Source organism: Rhinopithecus roxellana, chromosome 6 (assembly GCF_007565055.1).
Source record: "Rhinopithecus roxellana isolate Shanxi Qingling chromosome 6, ASM756505v1, whole genome shotgun sequence".
NCBI lineage: Eukaryota > Metazoa > Chordata > Mammalia > Primates > Cercopithecidae > Rhinopithecus > Rhinopithecus roxellana.
In genome coordinates this window covers 11,164,485-11,182,721 of record NC_044554.1, presented here as the reverse complement: position 1 = coordinate 11,182,721, position 18,237 = coordinate 11,164,485, and the positions used below count along the sequence as shown (strand labels likewise).

Below are 18,237 nucleotides of genomic sequence, written 5' to 3'. Positions count from 1 at the left end.
TTGTTTTCCTGCAACTAGATGGTCCTATCTGGGGGTGATGGGAGACCGTGACAGATCATCAGGCATTAGATTCTCATAAGGAGCATGCAACCTAGATCCCTTGCATGCACAGTTCACGATAGGGTTTGCACTCCTATGAGAATATAATGTTGCTGCTGATCTAACAGGAGGTAGAGCTCAGGAGGTAATGAGAGCAATGAGGAGTGGCTGTAAATACAGTTGAAGCTTCACTTGCTTATGTGCCACTCACCTCCTGCTGTGTGACCCGGTTCCTAACAGGCTATGGACCTGTACCGGTCTGTGGCCCGGGGATTAGGGACCCCTGGCATAAGCAACCAGTGAAGAAACAGATACATTGGACTTAATCACTATTTAAAAATGTGTACTTCAAAGGATACTATCAAGAAAGTTAACCAATAATTCACAGAATGAAAAAGTTATTTGCAAATTGTGTATCTGACAAGGGTCTGGTATCCAGAATATAGAAACAACACTTACAACTCCACAACAAAAAGACAAATAACCCAATTTAAAAATGGATAAAAAATTTGAATAGAACTTTTTCAAAAGATATACAAATGGCCAATAAACACATGAAAAAATATTCAATATTGTTAGTCATTAGAGAAATGCAAATGAAAACCACAATGAGATGCCACTTCATACTCACTGGGATAGCTAAAAGAAAAAAGATGGACAATAACAAGTGTTGATGATATGGAGAAATTTGAACCCTCATACACTGCTAGTGGAAATGTAAAACGGCATAGCTACTTTAGAAAATAAGTTAGCAATTCCACAAATGATTAAATGTAGAGTTACCATATGATCCAGCAATTATACTCCTAGTGACATACCCAAGAAAACTGAAGCATGTTCACACAAAAATTTGTACACAAATGTTCAAAATAGCATTACTCATAATAGCCCCCAAGTGGAAACAACTGAAATGTTCATCAACCAATGAGTAGATTAAAAAATTGTGATATGTCCATACAATAGAATTCTTATTTGTCCACAAAATGGAATGGAGTACCAATACATGCTACAATATGGATCAACCTTGAAAACATTACAGTGAGTGAAAGAAACTAGACACAAAGTGCCATGTATTGTATTATTTCATTCACATGAAATATCCAGAATAGGCAAATCCATAAAGAAAGGGTAGAGGGGGATGTGAAGTTAATGGGTAAGCGATTTTTAGGGGTTGTTGGTGGTGAAAATGTTCCAGAATTGGATAGTGGTGACAGATGCACAACCTAGTGAATATATGAAAAGCCCCCGAGCTGTACACATTCAAAGGATGAATTTTATGGTATATAAATTATACATTTAAAAAATGTACCTTGTAGTATGGACACAATCCCTGTGCTGATACCAGAAACAATATCACTGAGCAACCATTCCTTAAGCCGATATCCTGGCAACCAAGATGCTATGGGGAACAAAGAGAGGACAATTCTCTTGGCCTTTTGTGGGGAACAGCTGAAAACATGGAAAGCTACAGGTCAGTCAATTAATATCAAATTTTAAGTTTAGTACCTAACTGTCGGTGGGAATTTGGTAAAGATGGTAATTTGCTAAAGATTAAACTAGTAATTTCACTCCCAGTAACATTCTTTACCCATAATCAGCTGCCCTCTGGTCACCAACAAAGGATTTTTTAAAATGCTTGCTTTTCTTTAACCGTAATAGACCTATTTGTCATCCTCAGCTTGAATCATGTAATATTTCAAATGAGAATTTTCCTCTGTCCCCATCTGTTTGTTGTCTGATTTGGAAAGACTGTGTTGACAAGCCAAGACAGGGTTCATTTTAAACACTACCTTTCCAACTCTGGCAGGGAGTAGGAGGTTTGGAAACCAAAGAGGAAAGGACTGTAGGCTGTGAATTACAGCCAGAAAGGAGAGTTGGAAAGTTAGAAAATGTAGGTGAAAGTGCTTCAAAAATATATTCCTAATGCCTATACCTTAAAAAAGATCTTACCTAAGACACACTTTGAGATGATCCAGAAATGTCTTATGATGTCTGTCTCTCTTTTTATGATTTTCCTCAAAAGCATTTGTAGAATACACCGGCCTGGCCACAATATACTGATTCCCAAAGGGTTCAATCATTTTGATTTTTCTGTTGGTTGTGGCAAGTTGAAGACCTTTGGAACTATGTGGTGAACACTTCTTCTTGCCTTTAGCAGGTTAAAAATGCCTGAAACCAAACAGAGCTTGCTTCTTAAATAACTCAGAGATAATGTGATGCAATTTACAGATGAGTGAGCTCCGAACTGAATGTTACCATCTTTTAAGATCAAAAAAGGCAGGATTAAGGGACCTAGATTGTGTTTTGTGACAGCGATATTTTATTCCAGTGAGCTGGACATGGCTCTTTTAGGTAAGTAAACAAGAAGCTTTTGTTTTATTTTTTAATTTGCCAAAAAGTAACAAAATTGACTCAGTTTATGAATCATTTAGTCAATTTTTTACTTACAAGGCAAGATAGTTTATCAACTTTTTTTCCCCAGAAATATTTCCAAAGTTAAGGCATTGAAGTGCTGGGACAGATTATATTTAAAGTTTATTTATTGCCTCTAACTCCAGTCCAGTCTGTTCCAATTTACCCATCAGAATTTTAAAATTTGATTTTTTTACCTTGTAAAATTTTAAAAAATTGTGAAATTCAAAGGTATTGCCTATTTCAGTTATTTCCTTATTGTTTCTGGGAGTTAGAGTTTTACAATTTATAGTTAAGAAAACTATGAAACAAACTAAATATTATTTGGTTACTTCATTTGTGAGTAATAAGATCTTTTTAAAGGAATGATCCTGGGCAAGTTCCTTAAGCTCTCTGAGTCTTCCCTGTATAATGGGGATAAAGATATTCAAGTTTCAGGTGATTGTGAAGAATAAATAAAGTTTCTGAAGCATCTAGCTTACATACAATATGCTATAGGCATTTACTACATGGCAGCTATTATTTTAATTATTAGCATTTTCTACACAAGATGTTTAAGTTTTTTATTCTTATCTCAATCCTATTTCTATTATCCTTAAAAGATCAATTTTACAGCATGTTTAAATGCACATTGCCAAGTTAGCCTTCACAATTCTTTGAGGCAGTTACTCTTATTATTTTGTTATTATTATTTTATTCTTACAAATGATAAAGTAATCACACACACCCCAAACCCACACAAAAATGGAAATACTTTTTCTTGGGACATACAGCTTATAAAATGGCAGAAACAGTACCTGCATTTTCAGACTTCTTTGCTATCTTTTCTATGTTATGCAGCTTCTCTACTGTTTGATATGAACATAATTGAAGAACATTGCAACTAACTACTAGCATTTTTCCGTCTAATCTTGTTCTGTATTACTACTCATAATGCCCAAGTTTTGTTCCTCAACTTCAATCACAGTGATTAATTGAATTATCTCACACTAGATAGTATATTGTTACACCGTGCCCTCATATACCTTAAGGGATTTTCAGTATGTTTGCAGAACTCAAGTTATAACCAGGAATCAGATGCTGGTCTCTACTGCTGGCCCCACTTGACCTCTCTTTGATCACCCATTTTTCTCTCCCACCCCATTTTCTAGTTTCCTCTAAAGTCCTCTGTGCTCACTTCTGACCACAATGTACTGCTTCTGCCCCAAATCTCTGGCTTGACCTCCAGCATTTGAGTTCCTTTGAGCTCAGTTATGACTCCATTATTATTATTATTATTATTATTATTATTATTATTATTAGAGACAGAATCTCACTGTCGCTTGGGGTAGAGTGCAGTGGTGTAATCACAGCTCACTATGGCCTCTTAACTCCTAGACTCAAGCAGTCCTCCTGTCTCCTGAGTAGCTGGGACCTCAGGTGTGGGCCACTATGCCCTGCTAATTTTAAAAATATTTCAGTAGAGGCAGGGATCTTTCATATGTTGCCCAGGCTGGCCTCAAACTCCTGGGCTTAAGCAATCCTTCAGCCTCAGCCTCCCAAGTAGCTGACAGGTGCACCACCAGGGCCTCGCTTGTGACATTTAGATCCTCCTTTGCTATTCTTTCTGGGCCTCTCCTCCCCTGCCACTTCCAAGTACTTGTTTTCTCTTTTGTTTCCATTCCCTCTTCCATCTCTCCATCCACACTTCAGGGGTCAAATCCCACTAACTAGATAGTACTTCCCATTGTCAGAAGAACTTGCTCACGAAGTGGAGGTGACTTGTGCATTGCTGTGCAGAGCATGGATTTTTGTTTTTTTTTTTTTTTTTTTTGCTGATTATCAACAACATGGTTGGAGCATTAATAAATAAGATCTAATCCATGGTCATTCACTTCTAATATCTTGGATTTCTCATAAAGGGTATGTGGAATATCTTATAAGAACAGCCTTAACCCTTTGAAGGAGCAAACCTTAGGATGAAGAAGACTTCAGCGCTGTGTATTTGTACTTCTGTCAGATGCTGCTATGGGGGACAGAAAAAAAAATATTCTTCCTTGCTTGCTTTACTCATGCTTTCCTCAAGGAGTTCAAAGAAATTTATTAGTTATTTTCCCTAAAAAAGATCTTGAAGGTACTTATATTCTTTTGGCTGTTGTATTTTTTTATTTTTTATTTTAATTTTTTTTGCCGATGACAGTGATGTGAGAAATACAACTTCATTTCTAATCAGCTTCCTTCTCTGAGGATGGCTATGGCTGTCTCTTTAGTAGGCTTTCTTATACCTCCTGCTGGATCAAGAGCCTGAACTCTGGCTGTCCTGCCAGCAAAAGCCTCCTCCTCACACCCAAGCACTGCCTGCAAGGGGACTGCTCAGGGCAGGAATCAGGGGAGCTTAAGAAATCTTTCTGGCCAGGCGTGGTGGCTCATGCCTGTAATCCCAGCACTTTGGGAGGCTGAGGCGGGAGGATCACTTGAGGTCAGGGATTCAAGACCAGCCTGGCCAATACAGTGAAACCTTGTCTCTACTAAAAATACAAAAATTAGCCAGGCGTAGTGGTGGGCACCTGTCATCCCAGCTACTCAGGAGGCTGAGACAGGAGAATTGCTTGAACCTGGGAGGCAGAGGTTGCAGTGAGCTGAGATCATGCCCCTGCACTCCAGCCTGGATGACAGAGCGAGACTCCATCTCAAAAAAAAAAAAAAAAAAAAGAAAAGAAAAGAAATCTTTCCAGACTTTAGAGAGAAATCTTGAGGGCCACATTCCAGCCTTTCTGTTTTCCCCTTGCACCCATCCCCACTTCCAAAAGCTATGCCTCCATGTGTAACATACTATGTGGGCCTCTGAACCAATGGTGCCTCTGCTGAAGAGATGTTTCAGATAGTCATAAATTAATGACATTCTCCATGTCATCGTTTCTGAGATTCTTGAGCATGACCTTTTTTTTTTTTTGAGACAGAGTCTTGCTCTGTCACCCAGGCTGGAGTTCAGTGATGCGATCTTGGCTCATCTTTAATTAGGAATTCAAAAGAGATTTTTTTAAACTTTTTTTTCACCTGAACAAGTTATGTTTTTGCCAGAAATTCTTGGAAAACACTTTTTTTCTGGTTCCTAGAATCACAATTCCAATTTCAAATATTACGCCCATATTAATGTAAGCCTTTTCATGTTTTATCTTCATGGATCTCTGGGTCCTTAGGGTGTCAGTGGATTTGGGGATTGAAATTCATTCTCAGGGTCCCTTCCTCTTACTAATTGTAGAATCCCAAGCCTTATTTGTATATATTTCCACGTTTATTTGCTTCCCTATGATTTGCTTTCCTATGATTTGCTTTTTATTTATTTTTTGGCCTTTATGATATATATATATATATATATATATAACTATATATATGTTATATCTATATCTATCTATATCTATATCTATATCTATATCTATATATAACATACATAGACACACACGTAGACATTCATATACCTACATATCTTGGTGCTGTGGCTTAGTCATACATATTATTGTTCTCTGCTTTTTTTTTTTTTTTTTTCTTTTTGAGCAGAAATTTAATCCTGGGATTAATTTCTGAAGTTCAGTTTCTTAGTTTAACTATTCCCATGTATTAACAACTTTTTGATGTTTCTAGGGATTGTCATGTATATACCTCCCCACCCCTCCAAGTTCCACCCATTTCCAACCTGCAGCCTGGCCTCCAGTTACAAGAACCTCCACTCTGCCTGCCCTACTCTGCTGAGAAGTGTCTTACGACCCTGACCTTTCCACTCAGTGTTTGTCTATTCTGTGTTTTAGTCTTTCAGAGGTCTGCCCTTTTGCTGGGAAACAGCTAATTTGAACCAAGATGCTGATGAGCAGTGCTAGGATTTGCCTTTAATTAGTGGTCGTTTGAAATCAGCAGACAAGCAAGGGTGCAGAACACTTCCCAGCCCCTCCGCAGTCACATTAGATGCCTCCACTCTTGGACAAGGCAGCTCCTAGTAGCATCACCCCTCCATAGCTGTTCAAGCTGAGGAAGGCCTTCATGGAGACATCACTGAAAATGCCACACTGTGCCTGAAATCTGCTGAAAACGTGACTCACCTCAGGGATCTCAAAATATCTCTGAGCCAGTCAGTGCAAAACCAGAGGTAAGCCAGCCCTATTTCATGAATTAGTCCTTGGACAATGGGAAATACAGCAGTGTCCTGATAACTGTACTTGGGGGAGCAGGTGAGAGATGGGAGAACAAGCAGAATAATTGCTCCAGTGAACACCTTCAGAGGGATCTCCATCAGCAGCCAGAGGAATCAGAAATCAAGCACACAAGAAGCTCCACATTCTGGTTAGTACAAGGCTGGATGGAAACAGGGAGATGATGGCATCAGAATGGGAGAGGGCCGGAGTGGTGATTGGAGGGAAGGGGTCTCAGCACTGAGGTTGGTTAAGAGAGCTCAGGAGGGGTCAGAGGCTGAAGTGAGCAATAATTGTGACTATTATTTTTCATCAATTCTATTACTACATTGCCCAAGATGCTGAAGAAGGAAGGCAAACCTAATTTAATTGGGAGGTACAACAGAAAAGAGTGAGACTTTGGTAACTAAGCATACCAGGTTTCAAGTCCTTGCCTTGCCATATCTTAACTATGTTTGCTATGAGCCAGTAATTCAAGCCATCAATTTTCTTTTCTTTTCTTTCTTTCTCTCTCTTTTTTTTTTTTTTTTGAGACAGAGTCTTGCTCTGTAACCCAGGCTGGAGGCTGGAGTGCAGTGGCGCGATTTCGGCTCACTACAACCTCCGCCTCCCAGGTTCAAGTGATTCTCCAGCTTCAGCCTCCCAAGTATCTGGGACTACAGGCACCCATTACCACACCCAGCTAATTTTTTGTATTTTTAGTAGAGATGGAGTTTCGCCATGCTGGCCAGGCTGGTCTCGAATTCCTGGCCTCAAGTGATCCGCCTGCCTTGGCCTCCCAAAATGCTGGGATTATAGGTGTGAGCACCCAGTCCAACCCTTCAATTTTCTAATAGCAAAAGGAGAAGACCATTATTTTCCTTCTAGGGCTGTTCTCAAAACTGAAAGTAGGGTATACAAAGGGAGACTTCTTAGCCTTAAGTTCATAGGTAGCAGTCTCAGGAGTGAGTTTAATATTGACTGTTTAGACTGAATTTACAACTGGTCCACATGACAAAAGTCAGCTGGAAACTGTTGGAAAATGCTAGTGCTGCCAACTTTTCTATGACTTTATGTTTACTCTGAGCTTATCTTTGGAAGTAGCAGTTTTCCGTTTTTATCCCAGTTTGTTTTAACATAGTTTTAAAATAATCTATCTATCTGAGCTTCCTAGAATGGCATACAAGGCCCTTCATGTTTTGGCTCTGGTCTATCTCACAAGCTTCTTCACTCCTCCTTCACAATTGCAGCAGGTTCCTAATACACTATAATATTTAACAATTCCGTGTCTTTGTACACATGACGTCCTTTGTGTTCTTCTTCTCCAATACCTGGTGGATTCCAATTCATTCTTAAAAATACTCAGCACAGCTGGGTGCAGTGGCTCATGCCTGTAATCTTGGCACGTTGGGAGGCTGAGGTGGGAGGACTCCTTGAGGCCAGGAGTTCAAGACCAGCCTGGCCAATATAAAGAGACCCTGTCTCTAAAAACAAAACAAAACAAAACAACTCAGCTGACCATTGATTCATTTCTTCATTCCTTCAACAAACATGTATTAGCCTATTATTTGTCAGGAACTCAGTTCCCAACACAGTTGTAGAAGATAAGAAAATGATGTAAAGCCTTCATGTAATCCCTGGATAGAGTTAATCATTTCGTTCTTGTAAGTACCTTGTATATGTGTCTATTCCATGTCATACGGTATGGTCATTATTTGTTTATGTTTCTCTTCCCTTTAAGACTGAGTTTTTCAAGGGCAAGGCCCAAATCTTAACCATTTTTTCCCCTTTTGCATAGGTCCTATGACACAGTAAGTATACAAGAAAGTTTGTTGAAATAAACTGAACTATGAGCAAAATATATATAAACGATGTAGTCCTAAACACCAAAGTTCACATACACAGGAGATGTGCCCACAATAATTGGTGCAGATAATAAATTGGAAGAAGGGATGTAAATGTGGGTTGGAGTTAGGTAAGGTTTTGTGAAGGAACTCTGAGTCTTGGGTTAGACTTTCAAGAACAGATAGGTTTGGCAGGGGTGATGACAAAGCAGTGGGGAGTAAGCAAATCATGTCAAAGGATAGTGAGAATTCCAAACACTGAAACAGAAGGCTTTGTTGGCCCATAGGCTAAACCATTAGAGAAATGTTGGGATGCACCATAGCAAGGGGTTTCACACCTAGGAGGCTCACAGAAGGCAAAAGAGAATCCCTGGTCATTTCTATAAGGCGTTGAGATTTTCTGAGCACTTTCACTTTTCTTCCTTGAGTGTTACTGTGTGATGAAGGCAGAGAAGATAGGCTATATTATCGCTAATTTACAGATGAAGAAATTGAGATGAGAGAAGATAAATGACTTTCTCAACTTTCCAGAGCCAGGATGAGAAGCCACATCTTGTGAATAACTGACTGTCTCCACTACATGTTCTTCTCCGCTACATATTGAATGTCAGGGGCCATAGCCCCTATCCCCAAGAGAGACAAGGCAAAAGAACAAGGTGAGGCACCTTCAGGGTCCTTGCTTTTGAGCACGAAAGCCTCACACTCCTATACTCAATATCCACAACACAAAACATGAGCCTCGTGGCCTGGGGCCCAATCTCCTTGAGGTGACTTGCTTTATTCTCCCCTCTGCTTCTCAACAAAGTGACACAGAGGCTAGAGGAGGCTCTTCTTTTCTCCTTGGAGAATCAAAGACCTTTATTGTAGAGAAGAGCTAGAATGTGTTATTACATATTTATTCTTGTAATTGAAAAATGTTCATTCTCATTTTCTGAACGATTTTGTTTCTTAGTCTAATATGAGCTGTTTAGGAGGTATTAAACATTTGTTCATTTCTTTATATGCTTACTTATTCCCTTATCCAGAGGGAGAAGGCAAAGTATGTATTGTGTTACCACTTTTACTTGTTTCTGAAATCAAATTAGTTGCTTCCTAATTTTTCATTAGGAATAATCCTTCGTCAGATGAGGTGGCACGTGCCTGTAATCCCAGCACTTTGGGAGACTGAGGTGGGCAGATCACCTGAGGTCAGGAGTTCGAGATCAGCCTGGCCAACATGGCGAAACCCTGTCTCTACTAAAAATAAAAAAAAAAATAAAAAATAAAAATAAAAAAATAAGCCAGGCACAGTGGAGTGTGCCTGTAGTATCAGCTACTTGGGAGGCTGAGGCAGGAGAATTACTTGAACCTGGGAGGCAGAGGTTGCAGTAAGCAGAGATTGTGCCACTGCACTCCAGCCTGGGCGACAGAATGAGAATCCATCTCAGAAAAAAAAAAAAAGGAATGATGTTTATACAGTCAAATTTCATGACACAATTTTTCCAAATGACTTTCTTCAGAAAAGATAATTATTCAGTCCAATCATTTGATAAATTGTTCCTCACTTGCATATATAAAGAAAGTTGTATAATCTTTTCCTGACATTTTAAAGAATAAAATAGATTTTATCTTGGTAGAGTTAGTAATGTATGGGATAAGTACCCATATATTACTAAGTATATTATATTATATTATACTACTTGTGGCATAGGGCACTCTGCTACTTTCCAGTAACCATTTTCTCCCCATCTCTCTTCTCTTTCCATTCTCTATCCTTACTCTCGTTGCCTTTTCTTCTCTGCCTGTTTCCCTTAGTCTTGGACTTTCTAGGATATCTAGATAAATTTCTCACTTCTAGACCAGATGTCCCCCCACCCTTTTTTTTTTTTTTTTTTTTTTTTTTTTTCAGAGACAAGGTGTTGCCATGTTGCCTACGCTGACCTCGAACTCTTGGGCTAAGCTATTCTCCTGCCTTAGCCTCTTGAGTAGCTAGGACTATAGGTACATGCCCCTATGCCTGGCTGGGACCAGATGGCCTTTCTGAATCCTTTCTAGTAGGTGATTCTGTCTCCTGGAGAAACTATTTCCTTAAAGCTTGCTTTTTTATCCCCCCAACCCTCAGAGCAGATAATCTATCTGTAAAGTCAGATTTGAGTGGAGAATTAAAGCAATTATCTGAATACTTAAAACAAGAACACTAATATCTTTGAAAAGACTGTTTAAGACTTAATGATGCTTACAACCATTTACTTGTTAAATTAAAGTCTACTTAAATATTTATTCCACATTGCTAGCGCTCCAGACATACTTACATAGCTTATTAGTGGATTCATTCAAAATATTCACACACATGGAATAAACTCAAGAACATAATAATAACTCCTAAATAGGCTTTGATCAGAAAAAATACCATTCTCAAGGAACAGAAAACCAGTTTGAATATAACAATCATAAATTTGGTTCCTACCTGACACCTACTCAGTGAGGAGTTTCAGCAACAGTGATATATTTTCAAGATAAAGTTCTAAGTTCTAGTTCTAAGAGGCAGTGTCCATCCACTCAGGTCTACAGGCTCTGTGTGCATCCATATGCATAGAGATGTCTATATATGGGTTATGTAAGACAGAGGACAAATTACCTTTCTGTCAGCTTTAATAATTAACTTTCATTAACTTTTACAACAATGAAAAGACTGCAATGTGGTCTTGACCTTTGAGACTTTGATCAGCAGAAGTGATGATGAAAATTGCTTCCTCAAGTTCCTTGTGAGATTAAACCACCCATTGCACTTGTGTGTATGTAATTTCATTGGTTTGCAGAGATTTGCACAGCGATGCTCACGTGGACTTAAAACAAAAAAAAAAAAAAAAGAATCTTCTCAAGGGTTATCTCCTTGACATTTTACCAACCTGTTTCGATGAGAGCTTAGTGGTGGTATTCTTTGTCTGGATGACTCCATGCAATCTGTCATGGGCTATAAAAGTGTGGTGTATAGGTTAACTCCTGGTAGGATAAAGGCCCTCATTAGGAACACTCACCCAACTCCCAGCCACAGGCCATATTTGCATTCCAATTTCTGCCCCCACTACAGCTCTTCCTAAGAGCAATACACCCTATGTTGCTAAACACAATGAATACTTCCAACTCTCATCTTACTTAAAAGCATTTAGCCCTGCTGACTACTCTTTCATGAACTCCTCTTCTTATTTAAACAATTATTTAACTAATTAATTCATTTTAGAGATGGGTATTGCTGTGTTGCCCAGGCTGGTCTCAAACTCCTGGCCTGAAGTGATCCTCCTGCTTTAATCTCCTGAGTAGCCGGGATTACAGGCCTCAGCCATCATGCCAGGCTAAAATCTTCTCTTCTTAAAATGCTAAAAAAAAAATGTTTTAACACACATGTTTTTCACCTCATCCTTTTTGCCAATTTCTCCTCTAACTCTTTCTTTGGCATTTCCTAAGATTCTGTTCTGAATTTCCTTCTCCTCTCTTGCTACTCTCTTACCTTAATAAGAGTCCATGGCTCCCAGCAACATTCAGATTTCTAACCCCAGCCCTCTGGGTCCACATATTTAACTGCCTACTCCACATCTTTGCTTGGATGCCTCGTAGGCATCTCAAACACGACACATACTGAGATTAAGACCTCTTGATCTTTCCTCCCAAATCTGCTCCATCTCTAGTCTTCCCCATTTCAGTAAAGAATATTCCCCTTTACTCACGTCAGAGACCCAGGAACCATCTCTGACACTTCCTCTTGCAGACCTTATCCCCACCCGCAGCCAATCCATCCTTAAGCCCTATTGAGTATGCCTCCAAAATACATCCCAAATCCATCACTTTTCTTCATCTTCACTCTTACCTTTTGCTGCATTTCTTGCTTTCTCTTGCAGCCCTCCCTATCTCTTTACCACTCATTAATCAGAATGATCTTTTCACACTGGTCCTCTTTGTGCAGCTGATGATTATATGGAGGAAAACAGGCTTCCAAAGTCTTTGCATGATCTCCCCGTGCACAACTCTCTAACCTCATCCGACCTTGCTCTTACTTTTGCTTTCTCCACTCCCACCATGATGGCCTCTTGTAGTACCAAATTTGCCCACTCTTTGCAGACATCATTTCCTCTGCTTAAATGCACTTCTCTCTCCCTCTCGGTTTGACTGTTACTCAGCTTCAACATCACTTTCTCAAAGAGAACCACTTTGACTTCCCAATCTCAATTAGCCCCTCTTGTGGCATTCTCTCAGAATATTTTTTCAGTCCCTTGGTTAATTTGCATGTACTTTTTAAAACATAGCATCATAATTTTAAAATACACAATTATTTACTTGGCTAATGTTTGGCTTTCTCATTAAAATAAAAGCCCCACGCAGGCAAGGACTTTGATGAATTCACTACTGTATGCCCAGTACCTAGACTGAATCTAACACAGAACGATGACTCAATAAATAGTGGTTCAGTTACAGTTCAAGCAATGAAATATGTCTGATATAAGACAATGCCAAGAGAATGTGGACAGGTCACTAGCGTTTGTTAGAAATTAATCTAACCTGTGTTTTTAAATCTGGCTCACACCTGTGCTAACTGCATAATTGAATGAGGTGTGGTGCCACTTATCATACTTTTATCAATATTAGCTATTAGCTAAGTTTAATTAGTGTTTACTATGGGCTAGGAACTTTGCAATGTATTTTATTTGGTTTATCCCATTTAATCCTCATAAAAACCATAGATAGCTTAGTATTTTTATTCCTACTTTACAAATGAATATATTGGGATTTCATTTGTGGTGAAATCTCAAGTTTTTATTTTTATTGGCTTTTATTGAAGCCAGCTAGAATCCAGAAAGCCTAACTTTGTCATGTCTTTAACTACTGTATAATACTGCTTTTTATTATTTTAACAGATGTACAGCACATTTATTCAGAACCACTATACACTGATTAAATTTTGTATTTAGGTTTGGTTGATGAAAGAACTGGAAAATATTGCACTTAAAGGTAGAGACTCAGAATTATTGATCAGCATAAAAACGATTTATTTTACAACAAATAAGAGAGTTTTGCAAGATTGATGGATACAAGCTGAACAAAGGCAAATTATTACATTATATATATATATTACATAGTATATAGCCTTCTTATATACTAATAATAACCATGTACTAAATGTAATAAAAAGAAAGATATCATTGGTAATAGCAACAAAAGCTACAAAGGTAAGTAGAAATAAATTCTTTTAGTTTTTTATTTTTAAGAGACAAGGTCTGACTCTGTCACTGAGACTGGAATATAGTGGCTCAGTCATAGCTCCCTGAAACCTTGAACTCCTGGGCTCAAGTGATCCTCCTGCCTCAGCCTCCCAAGTAGCTTGGACTACAGGCCCATGCCACCACACCTGGCTAATTTTATTTATTTATTTGTTTTGAGATGGAGTCTCACTCTGTTGCCCAGGCTGGGGTGCAGTGGTGCGATCTCAGTTCACTGCAACCTCTGCCTCCCGGGTTCAAGCGATTCTCCTGCCTCAGCCTCCTGAGGAGCTGGGATTACAGGTGTGCACCAGCACACCCGGCTAATTTTTGTATTTTTAGTAGAGACAGGATTTCACCATGTTGGTCAGGCTGGTCTCGAGCTTTTGACCTCGTGATCTGCCCGCCTCAGCCTCCCAAAGTGCTGGGATTACAGTAGTAAATTTTTTAATTTTAATTTTATTTTGTAGAGATGGGTTCTTTCTATGTTGTCCAGGCTGGTCTCCAACTCCTGGCCTCAAGCTATCCTGCTACCTCAACCTCCCAAAGTGCTGGGATTACAGGCACAAGCCACCGTGCCTGGCTGGAGTAAATCTTATCTAAAGATACATAATGATGAACTTTATAGAGAGAATTACAAAACATTGTAAAGGACAAAAACAAAACCTAAGAAAAATATAAAGCCATAAATCTTCATGAATGTGAAAGTTCAATATCATATAGATGTTTTCTTCAAATTAATATATTACATAAATGCTATTACAATGAAAAAACTTTTCTTTTTTTTTTTTTTTCATAGAACTGGACAAACTTGTCCTAAAACTTGTATGGAACCACAAAGGGCCAAGAAAAGTCAAGACAGTTTTTGAAATTGATGCATAATATTTGTACATATTGATGGGGTATATGTGATATTTTGGTATATGCATACAATGTGTGATGATCAAATCAGGATAATAATGATATCTATCACCTCAAATATTTATCATTTCTGTGTTGGGAACATTCCAAATTTTCTTTTCTAGCTATTTTGAACTATACAATAATTTAGTGTTAACTATAGCCACCCTACCGTGTTATCAAGCACTAGAACTTACTCCTTCTATCTAACTGTACGTTTGTACTCATTAATCAACAGCTCTCCATCCCCCCTCCCTGCTACTTTTCCCAGCCTGTGGGTAGCCATCATTCTACTTTCTCTCTCCATGAGATCCACTTTTTTGGCTCCCACGTATTAGTGAGAACATGCAACATTTGTTGACAACTTTGAAGAAGAAAAGATGGGGAAACTTATTTTGCAGATATAAAGACTTATTATCAAGCTATAGTAACTATGGCAGTTACATGTTCGTGCCGTGGGAAATAAACATAACAAAGGAACAGGACAGAAGGCCTAGAAACATGTATTGAAACTTGATATATAATAGAGATTACATGGCATTAGAGAAAAGATGGACTATTCAATAAATGGGGCTGAGACAAATGGCTATCCATGTGGAATGAAAAAAAATTAGATCTCTATTTCGCAGCAATTGCACACACATTTTTTCAATTGACCAAAGGCCTAAATAGAAAAGGTAAAATTTTAAACTTTTAGAAGAAAAAGTATGCTGTTATAACCCTGGAATAAAAGTATTTCTTCAACAAGTCATATAAATGTGCATATCATAAAGGAAACGATTAACAAATCCAACTTTATTAAAATTAAAACATGGAAGACACTACAACGAAAGTGAAGACAAGCTCTACACTGAACAAGGTATTTGCCCAGTTAAGTCTTAAAAAAGATTAATATCCAGAAGATATCAAGAACTCCTACAAATCACTAAACAAAAGGCAAAATTCACAGAAAACTTGAAGTGCCAATTAACATATGAAAATATGTTCAAGTTCACTAGTAATCAGGGAAAAGTAAGTACAACCATATACATTTCGCATCCATCATTAGCAGGGCTGTAACTAGCTTCAGTGGAGCATGAAGATTATGCAATTTGTGGATCTCGTTTTAAGAAAAAGATTACAAAATTTCCCATATAAAATTAACTACAGGGCCTTTGAAGGGGCCCATGCAAATGAAAGGTCCTGAAGCCTAAACCTCATTTGCTTTACGGTAAATCTGCTTTTGTCTATCAGATGGTAAAAATGAAATGCTTGAAAATACCAAGTGTCACAGAGGCTGTGGAGCAATAGGAACCCTTATACTATCGTTGTGAGTTGTAAATTGGGGCAGTCATTTCTGATAGCAGCGTGTCACTGTCTTGTCAAATTGAAGATATATATCTTCTAAGACCTGGCAATTCCACTAGTATGTATCCTTAACAAACATTGACTCATGTTAATGAATATTTCTAGAATATATAAATATGCAATGTTTATAATAGCAAAAAAAAGAAAATAAATATCCTCAATCCACTAGATAGTCTGGTTGATAGTCTACTGACCTTATAAATAGCCTAATACCCTTTATCCACTATCTACTCTCCATTAATAAGACAGTAGACAGTGTATAAAGAAATCATGCCAACCTGTAACTAACACTAAGGAGGCCAAGTGGCAGAAGGCCTTATGTGAGTGACAGCCCTTCCTTGATAACTATGTGGACCTGAAAGAACTGCAGAAAAACATCTATGCTCAGAAATACCAATATTGGACTGGGGTATTTGAGTGTGGTGATCCATCAGCTGCGTGGTGTCTATGTTTTTGTGGTTATCTGGTGTTACATGGACAAAGGGTTTCTGGTCTCCTACTGGTCTTGTGGGACTGGCCTGGCTTCTTCACTGACTGCATATGTTTTATTTGATCTTGAATAGAGGTGAAGGGTGGAAGTAGAGTGGGCATGTCCGGTGGGCTGACTTGAAGAGCCTGTCGTCTTCATTACTTTTGTCTATGGCTGTTTGCTAGGGTCGAATACCCTGACAGTTTGTCAGCACTGGCACCATCTGTGCTGTGTCAGTCTTCACGCTGTTAGACCACCTCATCTTCTTTCACTGTGGCACCAATGCTGCCATTGTATCCGTCACATTGTCCTTGAACATGGCCATCGTTGCTTCTGTCTGCCTGTCCTCATGCCCTCCCTGGTCCCTGTATGCCTTCATCATGGTGACATTTGCCATCCAGATTTTTGCCCCACGGCCCATGTTGCAGGAGAAACTGAAGGCATGTGCTCTCCCCCGCTGTATGGGTGTCACACTGCTCTTTGAGTTTTCAGCCTTGAGAGGCCTGTGGTCCTATAGTGCGTGGGAGTCATCCTCTTCATCCTTCTCTAGTTTCAATCTCATGTCTCTGTCCTTTCTACCTCATTCACCTGCAGCTTTTTAAAGAAACCAGTCATGGGCCTTAGAATGAAGTTGAAATCAAATTCTTGTCCAGGTGCCTCAGCTAAGTTAGGGACCTCCATTACATTATGAAGGCAAGTTGATGGACCAGCATCTTAGCTCGTGTAACAGTTGAAGGCAACGTTCCATTTTGGAAGCAGCATGCTGATGTGGATGAAAGAACAGGGATCAACAGAAAAAATTAACCAAAGGCTCGGGTGGTAGAGGTGCTTATTTTTTCTGTTATTTTGTGGGAAGAGAAGGCTTTTTGGGGCCCTTCTGAATTATTATGTCTCATTTATTATTTGCTATAACAAATGAAGTGATGTGGTTTCTATTAAAAAATAACAGTACAGGCCAGGTGTGGTGGCTCACACCTGTAATCCCAGCACTTTGGGAGGCCAAGGTGGGTGGATTGCTTGAGCACAGGAGTTTGAGACCAGCCTGGGCTGGTCCAGTTTGAGACCTCATCTCTATAAAACATTTCAAAAATTAGCTGGGCGTGGTGGCACATGCCTGTCATCCCTACTCAGGAGGCTGAGGTGGGAGGACAGCTTGAGCTCAGGAGATGGAGGTTGCAGTAAGCTGAGATTATGCCACTGCACTCCAGCCTGGGTGACAGACGGAGACCTGGTCTCAAAAAAGCAGAACAAAATAAAAACAAACCAATACATTAAAACAAAAACAAAACAAAGGTTGAATTCATAAAAACAGAGGATAAAGTGGTAGTTTCCAGAGGCTGGGTGTATAAGCCTTCAGTTATAAGATGAATGAATTGTTGTGATCTGTTGTATAGCACAGTGACTGCAGTTAATTAGACTATATTGTATACTTGAAATTTGCTGAGACAGTAGCCCGTAAGTGTTCTCACCATACATGTACACAGAAAAGGTAACTGTGAGGTGATAGAGGTGTTCATTAGCTTCACTGTGGTAGTCATTTCATAATGTGTATGCATATCAAATCATTGTACCCACACACTTATCAAAAAAAAAAGAAATGAGGAGTTTCTATTTTTGTTCCAATAAATGAAAAAATAAAAACATGCAAAAATACTTGATTCGTAGATATATAGCAAATGTATAAAAATAAGCAATGGAATGATAGATAAGAAATTAAGGATACTGGTTACCTCCATGGAGACAGGGAAGAAGTTTACTGGGAGGACTATGAAAGGGGCTTCAACTGTATCTGTACTATTTTATTTCTTTTTGTTACTCCAGATTTAAACAAACTTTTGAGATATATATTAATT

The 18,237-nt window shown here is 38.8% G+C and overlaps 1 protein-coding gene and 1 pseudogene across 5 annotated transcripts in view; one reads left to right on the top strand and one right to left on the bottom strand.

Moving 5' to 3' along the window:
* Nucleotides 1–18,237, bottom strand: part of SLC26A3 (solute carrier family 26 member 3) — a 66,612-nt gene that overhangs the window by 26,687 nt on the left and 21,688 nt on the right. For 2 of the 5 annotated variants that reach the window (XM_030933188.1, XM_030933186.1), the window contains 3 exons: nt 11,326–11,390; nt 1,990–2,208; nt 1,349–1,488 (listed from right to left, as the gene is read on the bottom strand). In XM_030933188.1, coding sequence (XP_030789048.1) covers nt 1,349–1,488; nt 1,990–2,120 — 271 coding nt within the window. In that variant the 5' untranslated portion in view covers nt 2,121–2,208; nt 11,326–11,390. The remainder of the gene's footprint in view (nt 1–1,348; nt 1,489–1,989; nt 2,209–11,325; nt 11,391–18,237) is intronic. The other 3 variants (XM_030933187.1, XM_030933189.1, XM_030933190.1) reach the window with 2 other exon arrangements.
* On the top strand, nt 9,042–17,050 carry LOC104677419 (annotated as a pseudogene).